Consider the following 24,211-nt stretch of genomic DNA (forward strand, 5'->3'; position numbering starts at 1 on the left):
CAGTTAATTGTAAAAAAAGGAGTATGATTTGAGTGCACACCAAGGTTAAGCAAACAAAACATATGAACAAAAGAAGACCAAAACACTAATAATGATGCTACAAATAAGATGTACAGCACTTTCTCCCTCATGTACAATCAGGCATCATGATGTCTGTCAATTATTGGCAACTAGTAGGCTTGCAGGCATGTGTGGGAAAGTTCTCTAGTCAGATGAGCTGCTCCTCTGCTTCAGCTGTTTCACCTGCTGGTTGAGCTTCTCGAGCTGCACAAGCATGTGTGTGACATTATACAGCAGCCAGTACAGGACCAGTGCTGCAAGGACAAGAAGCACATTCCTCTCACTCTTGATCACTGACTTAGAGCGCTTTGCCTGCTCCGCAAGGGAGCAATCTGGCCCACGGCAGGTCGGTAAGCTGTGCTCGTACTTCCAATAGATGTCCAACAGGAGGAACAGGCAAAATGGCACTATGGCCAGTAGGGGCTGCAGAGAGTTCTTGGATACTGCAATTATGCCCTTTCGCAACCTTCCAAGGCCTGGCATTGTTACCATCAGTAACATAATGGCTTCTGCTCCAACCACATAGCTTAGCAGAGCCCACTCTAAGGCCATGAAGAAATTCTGTGTCTATTTGGTATCTTTAGCTTCTCTGATTGGCAAGAGATTATAGCTCTTTTCACAAAGTTGTCTGCAATACATTGAACCAGGAAAGCTCTTTTCAGTTCATCTACTTTTAAGCATGCCACACTTGCTTCATTGGCACTCACTGACACACACCTCAAGAGACATGCTACCTCTTATCAAACTAATCCAAACAAAGCATGCAATACTCTGATAAGATAAAATGCACTAAGAAGGCCTTGCAATATCCAGGCAACTCAAGCCTGCTTGAAGTGTCATAACCAACTAGTAGGTAACATGCCACCAACAAAGGAGCTGCATAGTGAGACACAGCCTAAGATGGGACGCTTCCAACTGCAACCAAGCAATGAGGCCATGTTCTGCCGCATGATGTGATGTGATGTGATGTGGAACGACATGGGACCAACTATGAGCGAGGAGGTGCATGAACCTAAACCATGTGCAGACTAGGGACCCCTAAAAAGCCTTAGGTGATTCTTGGCCTCCATTGAGTGCCTTGAGATGGGGCGGCAGCTTGAAAATGCAGTCCACAAATGTACCATGCTCTCTCCCTGCTGCCATTTCATAGGCACCATATAGTGGATCACCCGCCTCGCAAGGTGAAGTCAGGTGGGCTTCTGACCCATGTATGCGTTTGCTGAGCCCATCAAATAGTTTTTAACTAATGCAAAATGATCAGACTAATCTCATGATACCCTAACAGTGCTGAAATGCACCCTCCACATCGAACAAGTCCAAAACTAACTGTAAAGTAAACAGAATCTCCTGATATTCTACAGTGCCCAAATGATTGAATTCCACTAAAGTAACAGGATCTCCTAATATTCTGCAGTGTCGAAACGAATGAATTCCACTAAAATAGCAGCATCTAATGATATTCTGCAGTGCCCACACGAATGAATTCCACTAATCTCCTGATATTCTGCAGTGCCCAAATGAATGAAGTTCACCAAAAGTAAAGAATCAATCAGAATCACCTTCTAACCAGTGCAGGAATGCTGTCATGCGATGAAATCAGACCAAATTCACCAGCACGTCGGGGCCCCTTAGCTACACACAAGCATGAAAATAAACGCATACCTGTTGTTCTGTAAGGGCAGACCCTGATTGGAGGGATACCCCGTCCGAGCAAGCAGAAATATGGGAACCTCGATCTCTGCGTACTTTCTACGTATGGGCGAGTATGCGTGCATGTTGTGTTTGTATGTTGACACAGGAAAAACAGCATAAAGCCCTTTCTTCCGTGAGCTGCACAAGAGTTTCAAGTCATGACAGGTGGCAAGCTCATGTGGCCCCACTTATTTCTGCCCACCTTGCCTTCCAAAGAAAATACTGTTGGGCTGCCCTAAAATATGTTCGTGTTTGTCTGGCCATACCACCCATTTCTCGGTCCCGTTCATGTGCGCGCACCCAGAAAATGTATCAGCCCCAACAATGGTGTGGCAATTAATCAAGCACCTTGCATAAATCCAAGGAGGAGATAGGGTTATGGGTTGCATTTTATCTTGTAACCACATCGAGTTCGAGAAAACCTCCTCAAATTTGTCTAGAAAGAAAATATGCCTCTTCAAAGCAACGTAATTCCCATGTAGTTTTGTCAAACACTGCCTAAAGTTCTAAAATCCCTTCTTAAGCTAAGATGAGAAGAATTTCTGTATGGTTCAACCAAGCATGCTTTTAGAATCTTGGTACGATGGTCCTTCACAAGCATTGTGGTTTCCAAAACACATAAGTCCTTTGGAGCTTTACATGAAGACAGTGATGTGCCTAGGGTACAAGGCCAACGAAGTGACGTGCCCAAAAGAAAACGCACCCCACCCCAATTTGCAAAATAGGTGTAGCTTTTCTAGCCACTTAAAGTTATGATATGGTTCTTTTCATATCACATGTAATCTTAATGTGAGTCAAAAAATTGAGTCATGTAAACTTTTTTTATTTTAGATTTTGTAAAACCTTAAAACAATGCATCCTTGAGTGTCATTCTATTGGCCCCTCATTGTCACACTTTTGTGAACCCTCATTTGTAATCAAGCGTACTTGATAAAAATATCAAAATGCTCCAAAGTTTTCTTTTGGAGCTCCATATGAGATATATAATTTTACTATTTAAAAGCATTTATGTACCTCATATGGAAAACAAAAGTATAATGGGGGATTATTAGATGACACTTTATTGGCCCTTTTACCCTATGTGACAAATGTCATAGATATCACCTAACATCGCTTGCCAATAATATCACCATGTGTTTAAAGTTTCTTATATATGATCTATGTCACATGATGAGCCTAGTCAAATCCTTTTTTGTGCAATTGTAATACAATTGGCAACCAGCCCCCTAGCTGTATGGAAAATTTGGTCAAGTTGATCTACTATACTTGCTCCAATATTGATTATTCAATAGCATGGTTGTAAATACATACTTTTGTAAATGCTAAACTACCCAATGGCTCTTAGTTGAAAATTAAAGTTTTGGATAAGACAAACCCGTTAACTTTTTTTGTTGCTTTTTATTCACATTAAGCTTTCAAATTTTCTATTTTATTTCGGTGGTTTTTTTCACTTCATTGTTTTGTCATACCTTGAAAAGCCTCATTAAGACCCAAGAGAACCAAGAAAAAGAACCAAGAATATGGCAATGCTACGATGAATCCACATGCACCCATTCTAATATTTAATTGCAATCTTGAAACACGTATAGTTTTTTATGCTTTCACATTTTGACTCCATTATTTCTCTCATTTGTTCTACCCAAACCTAAGTGGCGTAACCCTCTTTTGCCACATCTTGATTAGTCATAAAAGTAGAACAATCTTGTTGAGATTCAAGCTCACTATTGTCTACCTTAGTTGAATAAGGTTAAGTCCCACTGACTTAACCATGGTTTGATCTAGGTTTGTTGATCATTGTATGTGTGTTGTACATACAATCGACTTTTACACTGTGTGTTGTGGGAATGAACTGAGAAGGGAGCATGGCTGCTATCCTTCATGTCTGTACCTTTGTCCATCTCTCTCTCTGAACTCTAATATGGTATCAGAGTGGTGCGCAAAACGGATGTTGTATGCTCACGTAGTGAATGTCGGAAGGTCCCCAAGAACAAAAGAACTCTACTTTTTGCACAAAACTCAAGGTAGAAAGCATGCACAACATGAACAAGAGACCAATTGGGTGCAATCTCCCCCCATGCCTTGTGTGAGCGCTCCACAAAGCATGTATTTTTATGTATTAATCATCTTCAAGCTCAAATAATAGCCCAATTTACAAAATAGCACGCTTTTGGCTTTTGAGTTTGCTTTAGCACAAAATAGAAATAAAGCTAATGAGCAGTCGCCCAAAGAGTCAGGCATACCTAATACAATGTCCAAATACAAATATCATAATCGTGCACCCATGCGCATACAAAATAATAAATAAATATCCAATGCCTTAATAAATAGGCGCGACAAAATATAGGCGCCATGCCTAAGGTATGCGCCCATCAAAATATAAGTGACAACTCGAATACACGCTATCCTCCAATGCTTTCCTCCGCCACTACTGCTATCTCTACACATCAACTAAAGCATTCACAATCGTTAGTGAAATAATACAATTAAACCGACAAAAGTGAATACCTAGCAGTCTTCAGCTACATAAATAAATCAACTGGGTTAGAAATCAATCCTAACCTTAATTTATCACGAGTGCACACTCTAAACTCATAAACGTTTATTAATTTAATATGTATTTTACGGAATCACCCGCTATGGAATCACCCATGTACACACTAAATTAATGAAACGCACGAAAAGGATAGGCATCCCCATCAACTTCTCGCACAAAGAATCCACTTTGTGTATGAGCCCCGGTCAACAAAGTTTACGGAATCCACCGTGGCATGAAATCCATCGTGAAATATGCCTCCTGGCATCATACCCCCGGGGTGGGATAGCAATTGTCCTCAATTGCTATTAGCTCAATGTGGAGCTAACAGAGTGGGGAAAGCATTTAAGTCTCTAGCATGCATCCATTGGGCCTCTTTAACAGGATGGTTTTTAAATTTGACTAAATATCTAGAATATCTTCGGCCAGTTCTAGTAGTCATAAAGTCAGTATCTATGATAGCTTCAGGTTCAAGTATTTCAGTTTCTTCATCTAACAAAGGTGGGTTTTCATAAACAGGGTGTACAAGTAATTGGCCTCTAAAGGGTCCTAATAAACTAATGTGAAATGTGTTGTGAATTTTCCAGTGAGGTGGTAGTTCTAATTTGAATGCATTGTCATTGATTTTGTGAATGATCTTAAATGGTCCATAGAATCTAGGTGCTAATTTCACAACTGGGTGTTTATCTACACTTTGCAATCTACGTTTTTCTATTCTCAACCAAACATAGTCGTCAACTTTGAAATTCATTGCCTGTCTTTTCTTATTGGCTTGTTTTGTATACGATTGCTGGGCTTTGGCAATTATGTCTTTAACCTCATCATAAATAGTAGCGTGTATATTAGCAATATCATCAGCACTCTGAATTCTATTTGATAAAGATGCAACATGTGTAGACAATATATAACCATAAATCACTTCAAACGGTGCTTTCTTTGTAGATGTGTGTGGTGTATTGTTATATGCAAACTGCAGTAAATGCAAATGTGTGTCTCATGTCTGTGGTTTAGAAATAGTGTAAGCACGTAAAAGATCTAAAATAGTAATATTAGTGGCTTTTTTTGTCCATTAGTTTCAAGATGAAATGCAGATGAGAAATCAATCTTTGTTCCTAGGTTAGCAAACAAAGTAATCCAAAATTTGTTACAAAATCTAATCACGGTCAGAAATAATACTTTTTGGTAATTCATGATTAGTGAAAACAGTTTTCAAAAACAATTGTGCTGCCTGAGATGCTGTTAAAGTTTTCTTACATTGAATGAAATATGCTTGTTTACTAAACTTGTCTACTACAGTCCAAATCATATCATGGTTAGCTTTAGTATTAGGTAAACCAGTAATAAAATCCATAGAAATCTGTTCCCATGGTCTTCATGGAATAGATAAAGGCATAAGTAATCCATATTGTTTACCATGATGTCTCTTAACTCTTTGACAAATCAAACATTCAGAAACAAAGTTAGATACATCAGTGTCCATATGTGGCCAATAAAAATCTTCAATCAATGTACGCAAAGTAGATATGATACCTCTATGACCTTGATATGGAGGACAATGAATCTCATTCAAAATAAAAGATCTAAATGGAACTGTAACACATAATCTTTTTTCATAAAACATGAATCCATCATTATAAGAGAGTGAATCAATAGGAATCCGGTTATTTCCAACTAATTTATTCCAATCAGCATGAAAAGTAATGTCCTGATGATAAGTATATTTCATAGGAGTTAGAGAATCAAATGATATAATAGAGATATTATGAATAGTCGGTCTTCTACTTAATGCATCGGCCACTACATTTTCTTTACCTGGTTGATATTGAATAAGGGGATGAAAACTCTGAATAAAAGCTGCCCATTTGATATGTCGGTCAAATATTTGAGGTTGACTAAGTAAATGTCTAATACTTTGTTGATTAGTCTTAATCATAAACTCAGAACCCATTAAATAATGTTTTCATTGTTTTAAAGCTTGTACCACAGCTAATAATTCTTTATCATATGTGGAATATTTAAGTTCAGAGGGTTTCAGTTTACAACTAGAATAGGCTATGGGATGATTATCTTGCATAAGTACGGCTCCTATTCCAGATCCGCTAGCATCAGTAACTACTAAAAAGAATGGTCTATTGAAATCAAGTAGTTGTAATACAGGAGCATGGGTTAATGCATGTTTCAATAAATCAAAAGATTTCTGTTGATTATCAGACCAATGATAAACAATACCTTTCTTTAAAAGCTTAGTCAAAGGCTAAGCAAGTAATGAAAAATTTCGTACAAATTTCCTGTAAAAACTAGCAAGACCTAGAAAAGAACGTAACTCATGCACATTTTTAGGTATAGGCCAGTTCAATATTGCTTCTATCTTCTTAGGGTCAACCTTAATACCTTCTGATGACACAATATGACCTAGATATTTAATTTCTATTTGAAAGAACTCACTCTTTTTCGGATTAGCATACAATTGATTATCTTTCAACAAGTTGAAAACCAAAGTCAGATGTTCATAATATTCTTTCTCATTTTTACTAAATACCAAGATATCATCAAAGAATACAATAACACAATGCTGATATTTCAAAAATATACAATTCATCATTCTACTAAATGTAGCAGGTGCATTAGTCAATCCAAAAGGCATCACTAAAAATTCATAATGACCAAATTGTGTTCTTAATGCAATCTTGAATATGTCAGATTTATCTAATCTCACCTGATGATAACCAGATTTAAGATCTATTTTACTAAATATGGCATAATCTTGTAGTTTATCCATAATATCATCAATTCTAGGAATTGGATATCTATTCTTTACAGTAATCTTATTTAGGGCACGATAATCAATGCACATACGATAAGTATTATTCTTTTTCTTTACCAACAAAACAGGTGCACCAAATGGAGAACTACTAGGTCTAATCAATCCTCTATTTAATAATTCCTCAACTTGAGTTTGAATTTCTTTTTGCTCTATCTAGTTATGCCTATATGGTGCTTTACAAGGTGGTTGTGTACCAGAAATTAAATCTATTTTGTGGTCTTCAGGACGTGAAGGAGGTAATCCAGGTGGTAGATCTTCAGCAAAACAGTCTTTAAATTGTGCAAGGAATTCTTTATGCCTAGGGTGCATATGTTTTTCTTTAGCTTGTAGTTCATTCACCCAAATTAGATAAGATTTACTACTTTTGCGTAATGCACGTTTAGCTTGAGTATGAGTAAGTAGTGGAAAAGCATTAGATGCATGCATACCATACAATATAATATGTTTTCCTTGAAAATGAATGTTAATTGAATGCGTGGAATAATCTATATCAGGATTATGCTGATGACGCCAAGGCATACCTAAAATAATATCACTGGATTGTAATGGTACAACTAGAAAATTCCTTCTTTCAGTGTATTCACCAATTTGAATTTCTAAATCATGCACCTCTTGTGTTCCATTATACCTTGTGCCTAAGAATGCTGCTTTAATGTGATAATGCGTAGGAACAGTTTGTAATTTCAATTCTTTCACTAACTTTGTAGAAATAAAATCATGAGTACTACCATCATCATGCAAAATGATCTTTTCTTTTCCATGCACTAAACATTTCATTGTCAGCAAAGAATGTGGATTTGGCATACCTGGTAAAGTATCCGAAGGAGTAGTAATGTCGTCCTCATCTTCTGTAAAGTCATGCATTTCTTCATGTTCTTCATCTTCCATTACTCCAAGATAGTTGATATGGACAGATGGCTTCTTCGATTGGCAATTGGCTCCTAGATGTCCAGGTTGATGGCATTTATAACATACTATAGGTTTGGCTTTAGATACATTGTTTGCAATGGCAAGAAGTCTAGGAATATTAGGATTTGGCTGTGAAGATGGCTTAGGGTTTTGATTGGTATTTGATGGCAAAGCAGGTGGTTTTTTCCAAGACTTTCGAAAAGATGATGAAGGATAACGACCTTGATTGAATCTTTTAAAATTTGAATTAAATTGCTTAGAACCATAGTTACCATTTGCTTGAAATTGTTGTGGATGCTTGTCTCTTCCTCGAGGCTTGTCTTCAGTGTCATGAGCTAAAAAATTGCATCTTCAAGAGTTGCAAGCTTGAACATATTTACTTCAGCGTATTAATGCCCAAGTAATCCAGACATATACTTGCGCTTGTGAGTCGCTTTTCAGGTACGTCTTCAAGCATGCGTAATTGGAGAAATGCATTCCAAAAGCATTTAGTGTACTGAGGAATAGGCTCACGATCTCTTTGCTGAAGAAGGTCCCATTGCTTTATGGCTTTTTCATGGAATTGTGGAGGAAGGAAATTCTGTATAAACTTTTCTTGAAATTCTCCCAGGTAGTGGGACAATCTATACTCTTACGAACCACGGTCCACCAAAGAGATGCTCTATCCACTAAATGATTAGTGACACACTTGATTTTATCTTTTTCAGCATATGTTTCCTCATGAAAGTATTCATCAAACTGATTGATGAATGCAATAGCAGTTTTTCCATCTCGAGTGGCATTGAAAGTACGGAATTTGAAATTTCTTTTACTTATCTTTGTTTCTTTGCAGATGGATTGAGCTTCAAGAGTCGCATCGATGGTACGTCGGATAAGATCTTCAGATTGTGGTTCCTCTTTATCGATAGTCGATCTTTGTAAATTGGCCAATTGAACTTGCAATGCTTGCCGGGCTCTTCGTTCTTCATCCAACTGCATCATAATTAGATCCAACTTTTGTTCCACCGTAGGTTTAGGAAGATCGCATTCAGCCATTAAATCATCCATATGTGGTTTCGTCATCCTGCAAAACTTCAAAAGACCTCACACTCTCAAAATCCAATTAGCGGGATGAGCGTAGCTCAAGATCAGGTGTACAAGGCTTATATATTTTTGTGTGGCTTTCACAGTCTTCGTCTTTGGCAATTGCAGGATTTGAAATCTTTGAAAAATCTACGTTTTGACCTTCTATATGTGCTGAAATTGGTTCAGCAAGTCAGCGTATGTGAACAAAACCTTCCAGGAAACAACTTTGCAGTTTGGTACTTCTGCGCAAGAACAATCCTTATAGGAGTTTTGAGCACAAGTCAGTTTTGACTTCAGGTGACTTAACTAACTTCGAAAGTTGCAGAGCTTATGAAACTTGAGAAACCTGAAGTTTGTTATGACTTATGACTTAGGTAACTAAGCTTAAAGCTTAGTGAATTGTAGACGTCGAATTTTTTTAGGGGGGGCCGTTTTTTGCGCCGGCGGAATTCACGCTGATCTCCTCCTCTGATACGCTGATTTCCAGAAATTATAGAGCTAAGCTTTTTAAAAGCTTAGTCTTGAAGCTTTTAAGCTTAATAGAAAATATAAAACTTATCTTTCTTGATTGATAAAAACGACTTGGAGAAGAGGATGTAGGAGTGGTCCTCTGCCGTTACAGGCCGGTCCTTCGCGATCAGAGGCTGTAAATAGAGGTTCTTGACCGCCAGGAATCCACCCGTATCGACCATTCCCAATGAGAATGACCGTAGAGCTCGATCATTCCAGGAGCTCTGCATTTGCACAAGATGGGTAGCGATTGGAAGCTCTCGATCTCAGCTTCGCTTTGATACCACTGGTGTGCAGAACGGATGCTGTATACTCGCGTAGTGAATGCCGGAAGGTCCCCAAGAACAAAAGAACTCTACTTTTTGCACAAAACTCAAGGTAGAAAGCATGCACGACATGAACAAGAGACCAATTGGGTGCAATCTCCCCCCATGCCTTGTGTGAGCGCTCCAGAAAGCATGTATTTTTATGCATTACTCATCTTCAAGCTCAAGTAATAGCCCAATTTACAAAATAGCACGCTTTTGGCATTTGAGTTTGCTTTAGCACAAAATAGAAATAAAGCCAATGGGCAGTCGCCCAAAGAGTCAGGCATACCCAATACAATGTCCAAATACAAATATCATAATCGTGCGCCCATGCACATACAAAATAATAAATAAATATCTTACGCCTTAATAAATAGGCACGACAAAATATAGGTGCCATGCCTAAGGTATGCGCCCATCAAAATATAAGTGACAACTCGAATACACGCTATCCTCCAATGCTTTCCTCCGCCACTGCTGCTATCTCTACACATCAACCAAAGCATTCACAATCGTTAGTGAAATAATATAATTAAACCGACAAAAGTGAATACCTAGTAGTCTTCAGCTACATAAATAAATCAACTGGTTAGAAATCAATCCTAACCTTAATTTATCACGAGTGCACACTCTAAACTCATAAACGTTTATTAATTTAATATGTATTTTACGGAATCAACCGCTATGAAATCACCCATGTACACACTAAATTAATGAAATGCCCGAAAAGGATAGGCATCCCCATCAACTTCTCACACAAAGAATCCACTTTGTGTATGAGCCCCGATCAACAAAGTTTACGGAATCCATCGTAAAACCTCATGGAATCCACCGTGGCACGGAATCCACTGTGAAATATGCCTCCTAGCATCACAGAGCTCCCATCCCTTGTGAGACTTTCCAACTCAGATCCAAATTTCAAAGGTTGATGATTACACTTGGCTAAGTCAAGCTTGTGATGTCATGCCACTACACGGGCATAGTGTGAAAAACTCTAGAGTGCATCATCATCCAACTTTCTTATTGATCAAGAGAGTCAATATGATTTGAGTCATTAATACTAGTGTGAGTTGCATGGATTATCCAAAAATACTAGATTTTTGGATTATTTTATCTTATTTTAGATATGTTGGATATTATTTATTGTAAAAATCCAAAAAAGGTAGAAAAACTTCTAGATTAGGATGGCATGCAAAAAGCAATTTGTTTTTTCAGCCAATTATGAGATTTTTCATAAAAAAGACAGATTGGTGAAAATGCGCGCATCAGGATCGCTATTGACAGACTGAAAACTGTAGTTTAAACTGGAAGAGGAAGAAGTGATCAGGGAGATCCATGACCATGTGTCCTTGAGTTTCACCCCCATTCCAGAGCCAACAGAGCCGTTAGATTTGGGTTCCGAGTAGCGGAGAAGGAGCTGTTATTTTGATTCGCGTTTTTGTTCTACGAAGGAGCTCTAGGAGATCTAATGCTTGGAGAGTGCTTCTGAGTAATGCCAGACAAAGGATTTCACGTTTTGTCAATACATATTGATTAGATTCATTGTGTTTTGTCATTATTGTGTTTACCTCTTGTGTATTCTTTATTATCTCTTCCATCTCCTATCTCTACTTCCTTCTACCTCTGATCCCCGCTGGATTTGACCTTTTGACAAAAACCCCTCTGACATTGGTGAACCCGATGTGAAAGGTTGTCAGAAGAAGGAAATACAAGATGGAAGAACCTTCGAACACAATCTCCAGTGATATTCTGCAACAATTGGTGCAAAATATAAAAGAAATAGAAGAGAGATGATGATAATGTTGGGATATCTAAGGAAGTAACAAAAAGAAATGTGGATTTGTCTAAAGCTACAAATCAGCCACCTCCCGAGCATGTTATGGAAGAGATTGGGAAAGAGTAGAAACAGGATAGCGAGCAAGAGGACAAACAACTAGGATATAAGCTGTAGTCTGATATTGAGACGACAGGTACGCATGCCTTGGAAGATCATGTACTGGAAGATTCAACCATTGCATCTATAAATTATCTTAATGTATCTGGAAAGATTTACGAATATCATGTTTTACTTTATGCAAGGAGTCAAAGGGAGATTGATGACTTGTTGGATGCACATGATTTGCAGGATAAAGTTATTACCTATAGACACTTCATGAGCTTGAGGATATGCCTGTATTAGAGGACATTAGATATGATGCTCCACAGTTGGAAACTATTTCAGATGCTTTATCAAAGGCCTTGATAGACAAATCAAAGATGCTTCAAGATATGGATTGTTTCACTATTTTCGATGATGGTGAGAATGTGTTGAATGCAAGTGAGACTCAATTTATGTTGGATGAGGAGCAAAAAGGTTATCAAAAGCAACTTCCCATGCGATGGACTTTGAAAGAGCAGGCATGTTGCTATGTATTTGTTGATGGGTGTATTGATAGCATGTATATGGAAATTCAACAACCTCTAATGTATGATATGCACCCAAGCCCTTAAGACCCTAGAGGGGGTACTAAGTATGGCTCAAGAGTTGTACAAATGCTGTGTATTTTGATCTATGATTTAAGGGGATGCCTTCTTATGTGCATGATAAGCAACAAGTTGATACTATGGACCCAAGTGGTGCATCGGTGTGGCGCATACCAGAGGATGTGCAGGTTTAGAGGGGGTGGATGTTGTGCCACTATGTGGGCACAGTGTGAAAAACTCTGGAGTGCATCATCATCCGACTTTCTTGTTGATCAAGAGAGTCAATGTGATCTGAGTCATTAGTACTAGTGTGAGTTGCATGGATTATCCAAAAATACTAGACTTTTGGATAATTTTAGCCTATTTTAGATATGTTGGATATTATTTATTGTAAAAATCCAAAAAAGGTACAAAAACTTCTAGATTAGGATGGCATGCAAAAAGAAATTTGCTTTTTTAACTAGTTATCAGATTTTTCATAAAAAAGACAGATTGGTGAAAACACGCGCGTCGCGATCGCTGTTGAGGCTGAAAATTGCAGTTTGAACTGAAAGAGAAAGAAGAAGTGATCTATGAGATCCGTGAGAATGTGCCCTAGGGTTTTACCCCCCTTTTGGAGCCAACGAAGCCATCAGATTTGGTTTTCGAGCAACAGAGAAGGAGCTATTATTTCTGATCCACGTTTTTGTTCTACAAAGGAGCTCCAGGAGATCTAATGTGCCTCGAGAGTGCTTTTGAGTAGTGCCAGACAAAGGATTTTAGGTTATGTCAATACATATTGATTTGATTCATTGTGCTTTGTCATTATTGTGTTTACCTCTTGTGTATTCTTTATCTTCTCTTCCATCTCCTATCTCTATCTCCTATCTCTACTTCTACCTCTGATCCCCGGTGGATTTGACCTTTCAACAAAAACCCCTCCGACAATGAGTAGCAGAAAGAGTCCCAAAGAATGAATTCCCAAGTTTCTTTAATGTTGCAATTACACATCTAATTATGAAGGACCTAGTGGAAGCACAAAGGAAGGCACAAGAAGGATGCCACTGAAGCAACTTCAGATGGCTCTCCAACCCGCCGTAATGGTGTACAACTCAGAATTTGATTTGCAAAATCTTCATCACTCATTAGATGAGTAATGAGATCCGTTTTGAGGTACCAAGGAGCGACTATGTTTACTCGGATTCCATCTTTAGCCCACTCACAAGCCAAACTTTTTGTGATCTAGTTCATGGCACCTTTATTTGTAGTGTACAATGTGCCAGAATGAATCACAACAATACTTGCTCCAGAAGACCATGCAGCTTAGTGATTATTTGCAGTCTTAACCAGTCAATTTGATCAGCAGCATCAAGACGTCAAATTGTTTGAGCTTCTCTTCATTAGTCTGTCTGTTTGCGTTTCCTCCCCAATACAAAATGTAGAGCCAAGGGTCTTGCTAGGCAGCGAAGATTGATGAGTTCTGCATTTGATAAGTTGGGTTTAACTCCATAAAGAAGGAGCATGTATGGAGGTCAGAAATTTGAAAAGTTGCAGGATTAACCGCTGAACCATCCGCATTAAGAGCTAGCTCATGAGATGTCAAGCGCTCAGCAAACAGAGACCATTATAATTAGATCGTCTTCGACAACACCAATGGAACTCAAGTGTGTAGAGTCATCAATCTATTTCCCGTGATGGAGCAGCTGTTGCTGATGTGTTGTGCCTCCTGAAGTCCTAGAGCAGCAAAACTTGATCTACACTTGCTTCACTACTTTGAAGGTTCTCATGAGCCCCCTTGCCAATAGAGACAGAGAAGCTTCGTGACAAGTTTGGGATAGCAGGATACACAAATCCTAAGGAATAAAAATTGAGCAATACTTGAAGGTTGGGGGAACAGATTATAAGAGCATGTGTGCAAATATCTTGGTTGTTGAGGACTCACCCTACTGAGAGGTGAAGTATATTATCAAACTCAAACTGACAGCTTGAACCGATGGAAAAGTTTAAGCAACTCTAAAGGATAAATTGGTAAGCACAAAGGGCACCATTCTCACGGAAGGTTGAATAAGAAGCTATGAAGCTAGAACTTCTGCGTTTTGCCTTTTGGGGAGAAGAAGAAGAAAGAGTAGAGGAACTAAGAGAAGAATGCAGAGAGCCCACTAACAGCAGTAGGATGAGAAACGTTGATATTCTTCTACTCGTTGGCAGCTGCAAGAACATCCCTTCATAGAAACTAATCAACAAAGGAGGATAGTTTTTTCCCTCAAGTACTTGATGTTTACTAGCTTCATTAGCTCTTAATACCTTAAAAAGAACGATTTGGATAGTAGGACACAAGCTTATTTTATATGTTCTTTTCTCTCTTGATCAAGAGTAGCCCCCTGGTTATCCATAAATAGGCACCCTGTTTATGGGCAGCAAATACAAGAATGATGTATAGACAGTGTTCTCCTTGCAAGCTGTAGTAATCTCTTTGGCAAGAATTGCAGTCATCATATTAGATTGGAATGCAAGTTGTTGATGCATTGTAACTGCAGTTGAATGGGAGCAAAAGCACATGTACTGGCTAAGCATGCAATAGTGGTCATTCCCGCTGTTTTACAATAAAAATCGATTGCATTACAGGGTATTGAAGTACATTGTCTACTGGCATTTTGAGAAATTGATTGTTTTTGCAAAATTGAAGACTTTGAAATGGCAAACACAGGAGAGAAGGACACTATCACTCAGATAGTTGGTGAGAAGCTGGACTACAACAATTTTGTTCTATGGAAATTCAAGATATCTAACTTCTTAATTGGAAGAAGCTATTTGGACCTAGTTATAGGTCTTGAAGATGAGCCCAAGCTACCGGGGAATAGATCTCCAACACATGATTAGTTAAAGGCACACAGGAATTGGTTGAAAAAGGCCGGCAAGGTCTAGCATTGGTTGTCATTATGTGTGTGATGCACAAAAGCTATGCAAATTGCAAATTGTACTTCCCCAAAAGTTGTTTGGGACTTATTGATGAAAAATTATGGGCATGTCACTCATGCGAGAAAGACACAACTGAAGCAAAAATTTAGCCACATATCCAGGAATGGAAGGTCTATTGAAGACTATGTTAGTGAGATTAGATCCATTGCAGAACAACTAGGCTCAATTGGAGTTGAAGTTGAAGATGATGATTTGGTGGCAACTACCCTCCATGGACTTGGACAAGAGTATAAGCAGTTTGATACTTCCATTTCAGTGCATTAGGAGCAGTCTGCTGATTTTGATGAACTTGTGGCACTTATATTGCATGAAAAAGTGAAAGTTGGACTCAATACAAGTTCGAGTGGGTCTAAAAATAGCAGGGATAGTGTCTTCTACTCCAATCAAAGGGGTAGAGGTGGAAGAGGAAGATCAAACTTTAGAGGAAGAGGTGTTGGAAATGCATATGCAGCCTCTGGATAGCAAGCTACTGGGTGGAAAAATAGGCAGCATCAAACAAATAGAGGTGCCTCAAATGCGTGTGTAAGAGGGGGTTATTCACCTAGAGGAAGAGGCACTTGGCAGCAACCTCAAATGACTCATGGACAGTACTCAAATGCAAATAAGGATTGCCATTATTGTGGCAAATACGGGCATATAGCTAAGGATTTCTACAAGAAGCAGAATGATCAAGGAGCAAGAGGGAAGGAACATGGTAATTATGCTTCTTCTAGTGGTATGCAGGAGGATGATAGGTTGTTTGCTATGCAACATGTGAAGAAAGGGTTGCCTACACAAGGCAAAGCAGATGATGTATGGTATATAGACTCGGGGGTATCTAACCACATGACTCCTCATGGAGAGTGGCTTGACACATTGGTAGAAGGTGCTCATGGATATGTTTGCACAGGGGATGATACACAGCATGGCATTATGCATACAGGTATTGTTCCCTTGATGATGCATGGTGACAGGAAAAAGAGTCCATGATGTGTTACATGTACCCTCCATAACCAAAAACTTCCTTTCTGTGGGACAAATGGTTGAACAGAATCTACAAGTTAGATTCAATAGAGATGGATGCTACATTGAAGAGTATGGTCAAGGATGCAAACTCATTGCTAAAGGCAAAAGAAATGGCAGGATGTTTACATTGGATACAAAAATTCCAACATTGAATGCTGCTATGTACTCACATGACAATGCTGCAATAAGGGACATTGAGATATGGCATAAAAAGATTGGTCATGTAAATGTTCAAAAGCTGAAGAATATGAAGCATAAAAATTTTGTACTTGGACTCCCTAAGTTCAAGCATGTGGAATTGGGACATGTATGTCAGTCTTGTCAATTTGGGAAGCAATCAAGGCTTCCATTTATGAGGCATGTAAGCACTACTACTAGACCATTACAGCTTGTACATTCTGATGTATGGGGACCCTCATAGAATGCATCTCCTAGGGGATCACATTACTATTATTATTCATAGATGACTATAGTAGATACACATGGTTGTATATGCTGAAGCACAAGAGTGATGTCATGGACGCTTTTCAAGATTTCAAGAGACATGTCGAGAAAGAATTGGCTTGCTACATCTCATGCTTGAGATCTGATAGTGGTGGAGAATATGTCTCTAAAGACTTTGATCACTTCTTGGCAGCTCATGGGATTAAAAGGTAATTGACATGTAGACCACACATCACAACAAAATGGTGTGGCAAAAAGGAAAAACAGGGTGATCATGGAATCGGTTAGAGCCATGTTGAATGAGAAGAGCCTACGAAATGCATATTGGGCAGAGGCTGTAATGAATGCAATGTATGTCATGAATCATACACCAACAATAGGGATACATGAGGTGACTCCTCATGAGAGGCTTTATGGGATAAAGCCAGACATTAGCCATCTTAAGAACTTTGGATGCTTGGCATATGTACATGTTCCAGATGAAAAGATGAAGAAGGTTGATCCAAAGGTAGAAAAGGCTATCTTTATTGGGTATGCACAAGATAGGAAAGCATACAAATGCTACAATCCTTCAACTCATGAGACATTGGTCTCAAGAGATGTGGTATTTGATGAGCTGAAATCGTGGCATGAGGAGAAGATCACTTTGATGAATGATGATGATGGTTGTCAGGAGCCTTATGTACATGCAGGGACAAATGAAAGTGTAGAAATTTATGGGCCTTCTAAAGATGCTACTTCATCAGTTAGTCCTTGGACAGGTAGATTGAGGGCTTCAGCATCTTTTTCCACTAACACGATGTCGTGATGTTATAAGGACATAGTGTGAAAAAGTATAGAATGTATCATCATCTGACTTCTCTATTGATCTAGAGAGTCAATGTGATCTGAGCCATTAGTACTAGTGTGAGTTGCATGGATTATCCAAAAATACTAGATTTTTGAATAATTTTAGCCTATTTTTATATTATTTATTGTAAAAATCCGAAAAAGTTAAAAAAAGCTTCTAGATTAGGATGGCATGCAAAAAGCTAGTTGCTTTTTCAGCCAATTAGGAGATTTTTCATAAAAAGGACAGATTGACGAAATCGCGCGCGTTGCAATCACTGAAAATAGGCTGAAAATTGCAAATTGAACTGAAAGAAGAAGGAGTGATCTGGAAGATCCGTGAGATCACGTGTCCTGCGGTTTTACCCCCCTTTCGGAGCCAACGAAGCCATCAAATTTGGGTTCCGTGCAGCAGCGAAAGAGCTCATTTTTTTGATCCACGTTTTTTGTCTACGAAGAAGCTCCAGGAGAACTAATGCCTGGAGATTGCTTCTGAGTAGTGCAATTCTAGGTTCTTTCAATACATATTGAATCAATTCATTGTGATTTGTTTCTTTCATTTTTACCACTTGGGCATTCTCTATCTTCTCTTCCATCTCCTATCTCTACTTCCTTCTACTTCTGATCCCCGGTGGATTCGGCCTTTCGATAAAAACCCCTCCGACATTGGTGAACCCAACGTGAAAGGTTGTCACAGAAGAAGGAAAGACAAGATGGGAGAATCTTTGAATACATTCTCCAGTGATGTTTTGCAATAGTTGGTGCAAAATATGATTATGCTTATGCAGATACAACAACAACAATAGGTGATGCAAGCTTTAGCTCAAACAGAAAGTGTTGTGATGAATGCTTTGCAAGCAGTTGAGCGTGAGGTGAAGTTATTCAATGGCAGGAATGTATCTGCATATGTACATGCCTATGCTCAAAAGATGGAATTCTTTGGAGTGGCTCAATCTGCATGGAGCCAGTAATTTTTATGTGTTATTGTTCATGAACTGAAAGCACAGATTACTGAATTATACTTGTAGGATGCTAATTGGATAGCCTTCAAGAAGACACTCAGGGAAGAATTTTACATTGAGGACACAAGTTTGATTACGCGCAAGACTTTTCAGGAGTGGATTATACAACCCAATAAGGGTCTTGTGGCTACAGAATTGTTAAGAGAATTTGAAAGTCGATAACAACAAGCTCTTGCAAGTCAGAAAATTGAATTGTTTCTACAGGCGGCTGATCCTGAGCTTCAAGAGAAGCTTGATGATTTGCTGGAGGATCATACTACAAAGACAGGTTTGAAAACAGAGTGGAGACATGTCAAGCAAGCTATTACTACGCTTATGAAGAAGTATAGAAGAAGAGAAAGATTGCATGTCTCTAGCTTGCCCACTGTTATGGGTAAGACAGTTGAAGTATCCAGTAAGCCACCTGCTTCTGTGGCTAACCCTATGGATGTACTTGCTATTGTTCCCTCTGTTAGGGAAGATGTCTTGGATGAATTGGTCAAAGGGATACGGGATCTTCAATTGAAGGTTGCAAAATTGGATGAAAAAGGACAAGAGGTAAAGGGATGAGCAGCATCCCCTAAGCCTGGAAAAAGATATATGTGGTGTGATAGTTTGCAGCACGAGAGAAAGGATTGTGCTGCCTATCAGGAGGCCTTGGCACGACAGCTTATCTTTTGGAAAGATGGCAAGATCCATGCACAAGAAACGGGATTGCCTCTTGCTTTGAATTTTGGAAAGGGAGGTATGCAGAAATTGTTGGAAGACTTGGCTATCCGAAATGCTTATACGACGGTACATGCTTCTACTTTTGGTCTACAGTTGGATAGAATGCATGGCCAAGTGATGGTTGGTCCAAAGGCTGAAATATGGACACATGCTTTACATGCAGCTGAAAAGAAAAAGGTCACTAATAGTGAAATGTCTCATGCAGGGCAAGACATTCATGGCATAACTGGTTGGGAATCACTGGTAGATGCATATTCAGTATATGCATATTTAGCAAAGGTACAAAACACGGATGTACTTGTGGAAGAAAAACGAAAAAGAGATGAAGATATTGCAGGGACATCTAAAAGAATGACAAGAAGAAGTGTGGATCAGCCTAAAGCTGCAAATCAACCACCTCCCGAGCATGTTATGGAAGAGGTCAGTCAGGAGCAAAAATAGGATAACAAACAAGAGGGCAAAAAGAAGAGCAAGCAGCCAAGATATAAGTTGCAATATGACATTGAGACAGCCACAGATCTTAAGAAGGTTCTTGAAGAATGGATCTCAAAAAGTCGGGTGGAATTTACATTGGGAGAGATGCTTGGCATTGCCAAGCAAGAATTTCATGATGAGATCATTGACATAATTAAAAGGAAGCATCAGTTTCTTGGTGATACCACTAGTGCATTGCTGCAATTTGAAGAGGAAACTGGTTTGTTGGGTATTCGGGCTGAATATGAGCATGAAGTAAGTACAGGATTGTCTATGCAGGATGCTACTAATCAATGGACATCAAGTGGAAAAGAGAAGAAAGTGGCTGAAAATGCATTGTCTTGTAGCAATATGCATGGTGGAGTAAGGAAAATGCAACAATATGGAGAAGAGACTCTAGGATCTATTCCTCGCAGTCACTACACAAGAAATCATTGGGCTAGAGCTACCACTGAAACGATAGTGAAAATAGGGGAACGTGAAACTCCTTGTGTTGCTTTACTTGACCATGGGTCTCAGATAAATGTCATTGAGCGGGGATTGTATGAAAATGGTGCATGGCTTGTGGACACTGATCATGGTTGGTGTATGAGGGCTGCAAATAATTCTTCAGGGGAGCTCTATGCTACATTTCCTAATGTAAAAGTGATGATTGGTGATGTACAAGAAGAACAACACTTCTTTGTGCAAGATAATTCCTCATATGCTGTGATTTTGGGACAGCCCTATATTACAAGTGTGCATATGGAAACAAAGGTACTTGACGATGGTTATGCTTATGCAAGAGTCAGAAGCAAAGATGGGAGGAAAGCAGTCCAATTTCTTACTGTTTGTGTTAATCATCCTAGAAATCGTGATATGCTTTGAGAGTCTCCTTTGGTTCCAAATGCAAGGGAATTCAAAGACCTAGATTTTCATTAAGCATTGTTGTAATGCGGGGCTACAGTAGTGCTGTTCAAAGGGTGTACTTGCCTCTTGATGAAATGAAGTATGTATTTACTATTGGTAATTCTTAGTTTACAGCAAGCAGTTCATGTTGGTTTAAGCCTATGGAAGCTATGTGTAGAGCTGAACGCATATCTATGAAACGGGCTATTAAGAAACTGAGATTGTTGGGCATGTTAGCTGAAAATTGAAAAGAATGAAGAGATGGATGCTCATGGATGTAGATAGTTTGTTGTAGACCATATTGTGGATTGTGAGAGGATTTTGACACGACTAGAAAAGGTGCATTTAACTCTTTCTGGACAAAAGTCTATATTTGGAGTTGAAGAGGTTTTGATTATTGGGCATATGTGTGGGCCTTATGGGCGAAGGCCATCACCAGCAAAAATAGATGGGATTGATAGAATGCAAAATGTATGCGCAAATGTATCAGAGGTGCATAGATTCTTGGGTGCATGTGTGTTCTATTTGATATGGATTCCTCACTTTGCACATGTAGCCGATGTTCTTTATCAACTTCTAAGGAAATGTCAAAATTTTCATTGGAAAAGGAAGCATAAAAAAGCAATGAAGAAATTGAAGCAACTCTTAAAATCTACTCCTACGTTGAGAAAGGCTGACTATTCACATGGAAAGCCTATCATTATTACTGTTGATACAAGCCCAATCGGGATTGGATGGGAAATTGGGCAAGATGATGAGGAAGGGAAAAGATATGCAATATGCTTTGGTGCAAAAGTATTGACTGAACGACAGAGAAGATATGCATAGGTAAAAAGAGAATTATGGGGAATTGTGACAACCCTTAAATGTGATAAGGAGTATTTTATGGGTGCTTATGTAGTCATTGAGACTGATTGTTTGTTGGTATTGGGTATGATTACTAGTTGTGCTACCCCGAACATTGCTATGCTCCAGTGAATTGCATACATCAAATATTTGAACCTTGAATTTCAGCATATTGCAGGAAGAGATAACCCAGTGGTGGCAGACATGTTATCTCGAGCACGTTATGAGAATGAAGATGGGATGATAGATGAGGAGGAAGAAGATGACTTTCTTATGGCTAAAAATGATGTTGCAAGAGTGAATTTAGCAATGCAAGGTGTTGCTATAGCATTAACAGAAGCTTGGACAACAAAGAGAAGACACTTTAGATGTTTTGCATCTTGTGTAGAAGTGTTTCTAGAAGATAAATATGCAGGAGAGTTCCTGAGAATTGGTCAATATCTCAGTACATTAACAAAGAGAGATGAATGGTCAGATGAGATCAAGAGGAAAGCCTATGGATTTTTCTTAAAAGATGGATACTTATGGAAACATGCTAAAAAGAAACAGGGTATGCCATTGCGAGTTTTGGGTGACAGAGCTTCACAAGTAAAAGTAATGCAAGAATTTCATGAAAGCTTATGGGCTAGTCATAGAGGTGTTTGGGGTACTTTTGCAAAGATCAAAGAAATATATTGGTGGTAGGGTATGTATAAGGATGTTGCTCACTTTGTGGAAACATGTACGACATGTCAAATGTATTCAAATGTGAGACATTGGGATGGATTGCAACCCACATATCCATTGTCTCTTCATTTTGAGTGGGTGGTGGATTTGGTCACAATGCCTATAGGTCTTTGGCAAATGAGGTATCTTGTGCTTGGTCGTGAAGGCTTGACTAATCAAGTGGAAGGGAGAGCTCTACGTACTAAGACGACAAATGCTATATGTACTTTTCTCTTAGAAGAAATCTTTTGTAGATATGGCTGTGTGGAAAAAGCAGATAGGGGTGAGCTAGATGCAGATGAGGCTCATGATTTCTTTGCACGGTTGGGGATAAAGGCTTTAACTTTAGCCTATAACCCTGAAGGAAATGGTAAAAGTGAAAGCGGTTATCCACCTATTGTGAAGGCATTGGCAAAAACATATGGAGAGAAGATAAAAGAGTGGCCATGATTGCTCCCTTATGCTTTGTGGGTTGACAGAACAACTCATAGTGCTGTTACAGGATATATGCCTGTAGAATTGATGTATGGTCAAAAACCTATCATGCCGATAGAAGAGATGACAGTCACATGGAGTGTGTTACCTTGGGAGGAGGAGTTGAATCGAGAGGAGTTGTTGGCCTTACGCATTAGACAGTTGGAAAGAAAGTCAGAAGACATAGAGGTAGCAACTACAAAGTTAAGGGCAGCAAGGATATAAAGCAAGAAGCGGTTTGACAAAAGACATAGACTGAGACCAAGAACCATACAAGATGGGGATTGGGTATTGGTTTATGATAGCAGTTTAGATAACCAACATAGTGCCATGCGTAAAGTTTCCAAAAGATGGTTTGGACCCTATGTGGTAAGACATGTGTTTGATAATGCTACTTATGCATTAAATGAACTAGATGGGACATCCATCAAACTTCTGGTAGTAGGGAAAAGAATCAAATTATTCAAAAGGTGAGAATCTACTACCTATGAGTTGCCAGAATTGGAAGAAAATAGTGGCCATGATACAGGGGCTAGCCAGGAAGATATGGAAGATGAAGAAGTAAAGGATATGGTTGCAGAGGATGAGGAAGACTCTGAATCCGGTAACAACTAGAATTTTGGCACATACCGGAGGATGTGCAGGTTCAAAGGGGGTGGATGTCGTGATGTTATGAGGACATAGTGTGAAAATGTATTGAATGCATCATCATCCGACTTCTCTATTGATCTAGAGAGTCAATGTGATCTGAGCCATTAGTACTAAAGTGAGTTGCATGGATTATCCAAAAATACCAGATTTTTGGATAATTTTAGTCTATTTTATATTATTTAATATAAAAATCCAAAAAAGTTAAAAAAAGCTTCTAGATTAGAATGGCATACAAAAAGCTAGTTGCTTTTTCAACCAATTAAGAGTTTTTTCATAAAAAGGACATATTAACAAAATTGTGCATGTCGCGATCGCTAAAAACAGGCTGAAAACTACAAATTGAACTGAAAGAAGAAGAAGGAGTGATCTGGAAGATCCGTGACGAGGTATCAAGGGGTTTTACCCCCCTTTCGGAGCCAATGGAGCCATCAAATTTGGGTTCTGGGCAGCTGAGAAAGAGTTGATTTTTCTGATCCACGTTTTTGGTCTACGAAGGAGCTCCAAGAGAACTAATGCATGGAGATTACTTCTGAGTAGTGCAAAGATTCCAGGTTATCTCAATACATATTGAATCAATTCATTGTGATTTGTTTTTGTTGTGTTTACGACTTGGGCATTCTCTATCTTCTCTTCCATCTCCTATCTCTACTTCCTTCTACTTCTGATCCCCGATAGATTCGACCTTTCGACAAAAACCCCTCCGACAACGGGTATGTTAGTGAGGGGGAGAAATGTGGATAAAGGCAAAGGAAAACTTGATGATGTTACAGAGCCACTCACTTGTGCCTAGTACTGATAGCTTGGATAGTGAGTTTGGTATTCCATCAGCTGTGACTCGTAGTGT

At 38.9% G+C, this 24,211-nt stretch overlaps 2 protein-coding genes across 2 annotated transcripts in view; both read right to left on the reverse strand.

The window, feature by feature from the left end:
- Positions 1-63: 63 nt before the first annotated feature.
- On the reverse strand, positions 64-2,001 carry LOC148022209 (uncharacterized). The gene is made up of 2 exons (XM_087696714.1): positions 1,723-2,001; positions 64-688 (listed from the first exon to the last, which is right to left on the reverse strand). Exon 2 carries the CDS (start codon positions 610-612, stop codon positions 205-207), a length of 408 nt encoding a protein of 135 aa, XP_087552840.1. The 5' UTR covers positions 613-688; positions 1,723-2,001; the 3' UTR covers positions 64-204.
- The window catches only part of LOC148022210 (pentatricopeptide repeat-containing protein At2g33680-like), a 100,408-nt gene continuing 77,295 nt past the window's right edge, over positions 1,099-24,211 (reverse strand). Inside the window, exons 3-5 of the mRNA XM_087696817.1 lie at positions 1,723-1,890; positions 1,388-1,468; positions 1,099-1,279 (exon numbers count right to left, since the gene is read on the reverse strand). Coding sequence (XP_087552943.1) covers positions 1,099-1,279; positions 1,388-1,468; positions 1,723-1,890 — 430 coding nt within the window. The remainder of the gene's footprint in view (positions 1,280-1,387; positions 1,469-1,722; positions 1,891-24,211) is intronic.

The sequence above is a fragment of the Lygodium microphyllum genome, chromosome 17 (genome assembly GCF_053477565.2).
Source record: "Lygodium microphyllum isolate KBCC chromosome 17, Lygodium_microphyllum_v1.1.10, whole genome shotgun sequence".
In the NCBI taxonomy this organism is placed as follows: Eukaryota; Viridiplantae; Streptophyta; class Polypodiopsida; order Schizaeales; family Lygodiaceae; genus Lygodium; species Lygodium microphyllum.

Coding starts and splice junctions, on each gene's coding strand:
- LOC148022209 (XM_087696714.1), bottom strand. CDS start 612: ATGGCCTTAGAGTGGGCTCTGCTAAGCTATGTGGTTGGAGCAGAAGCC.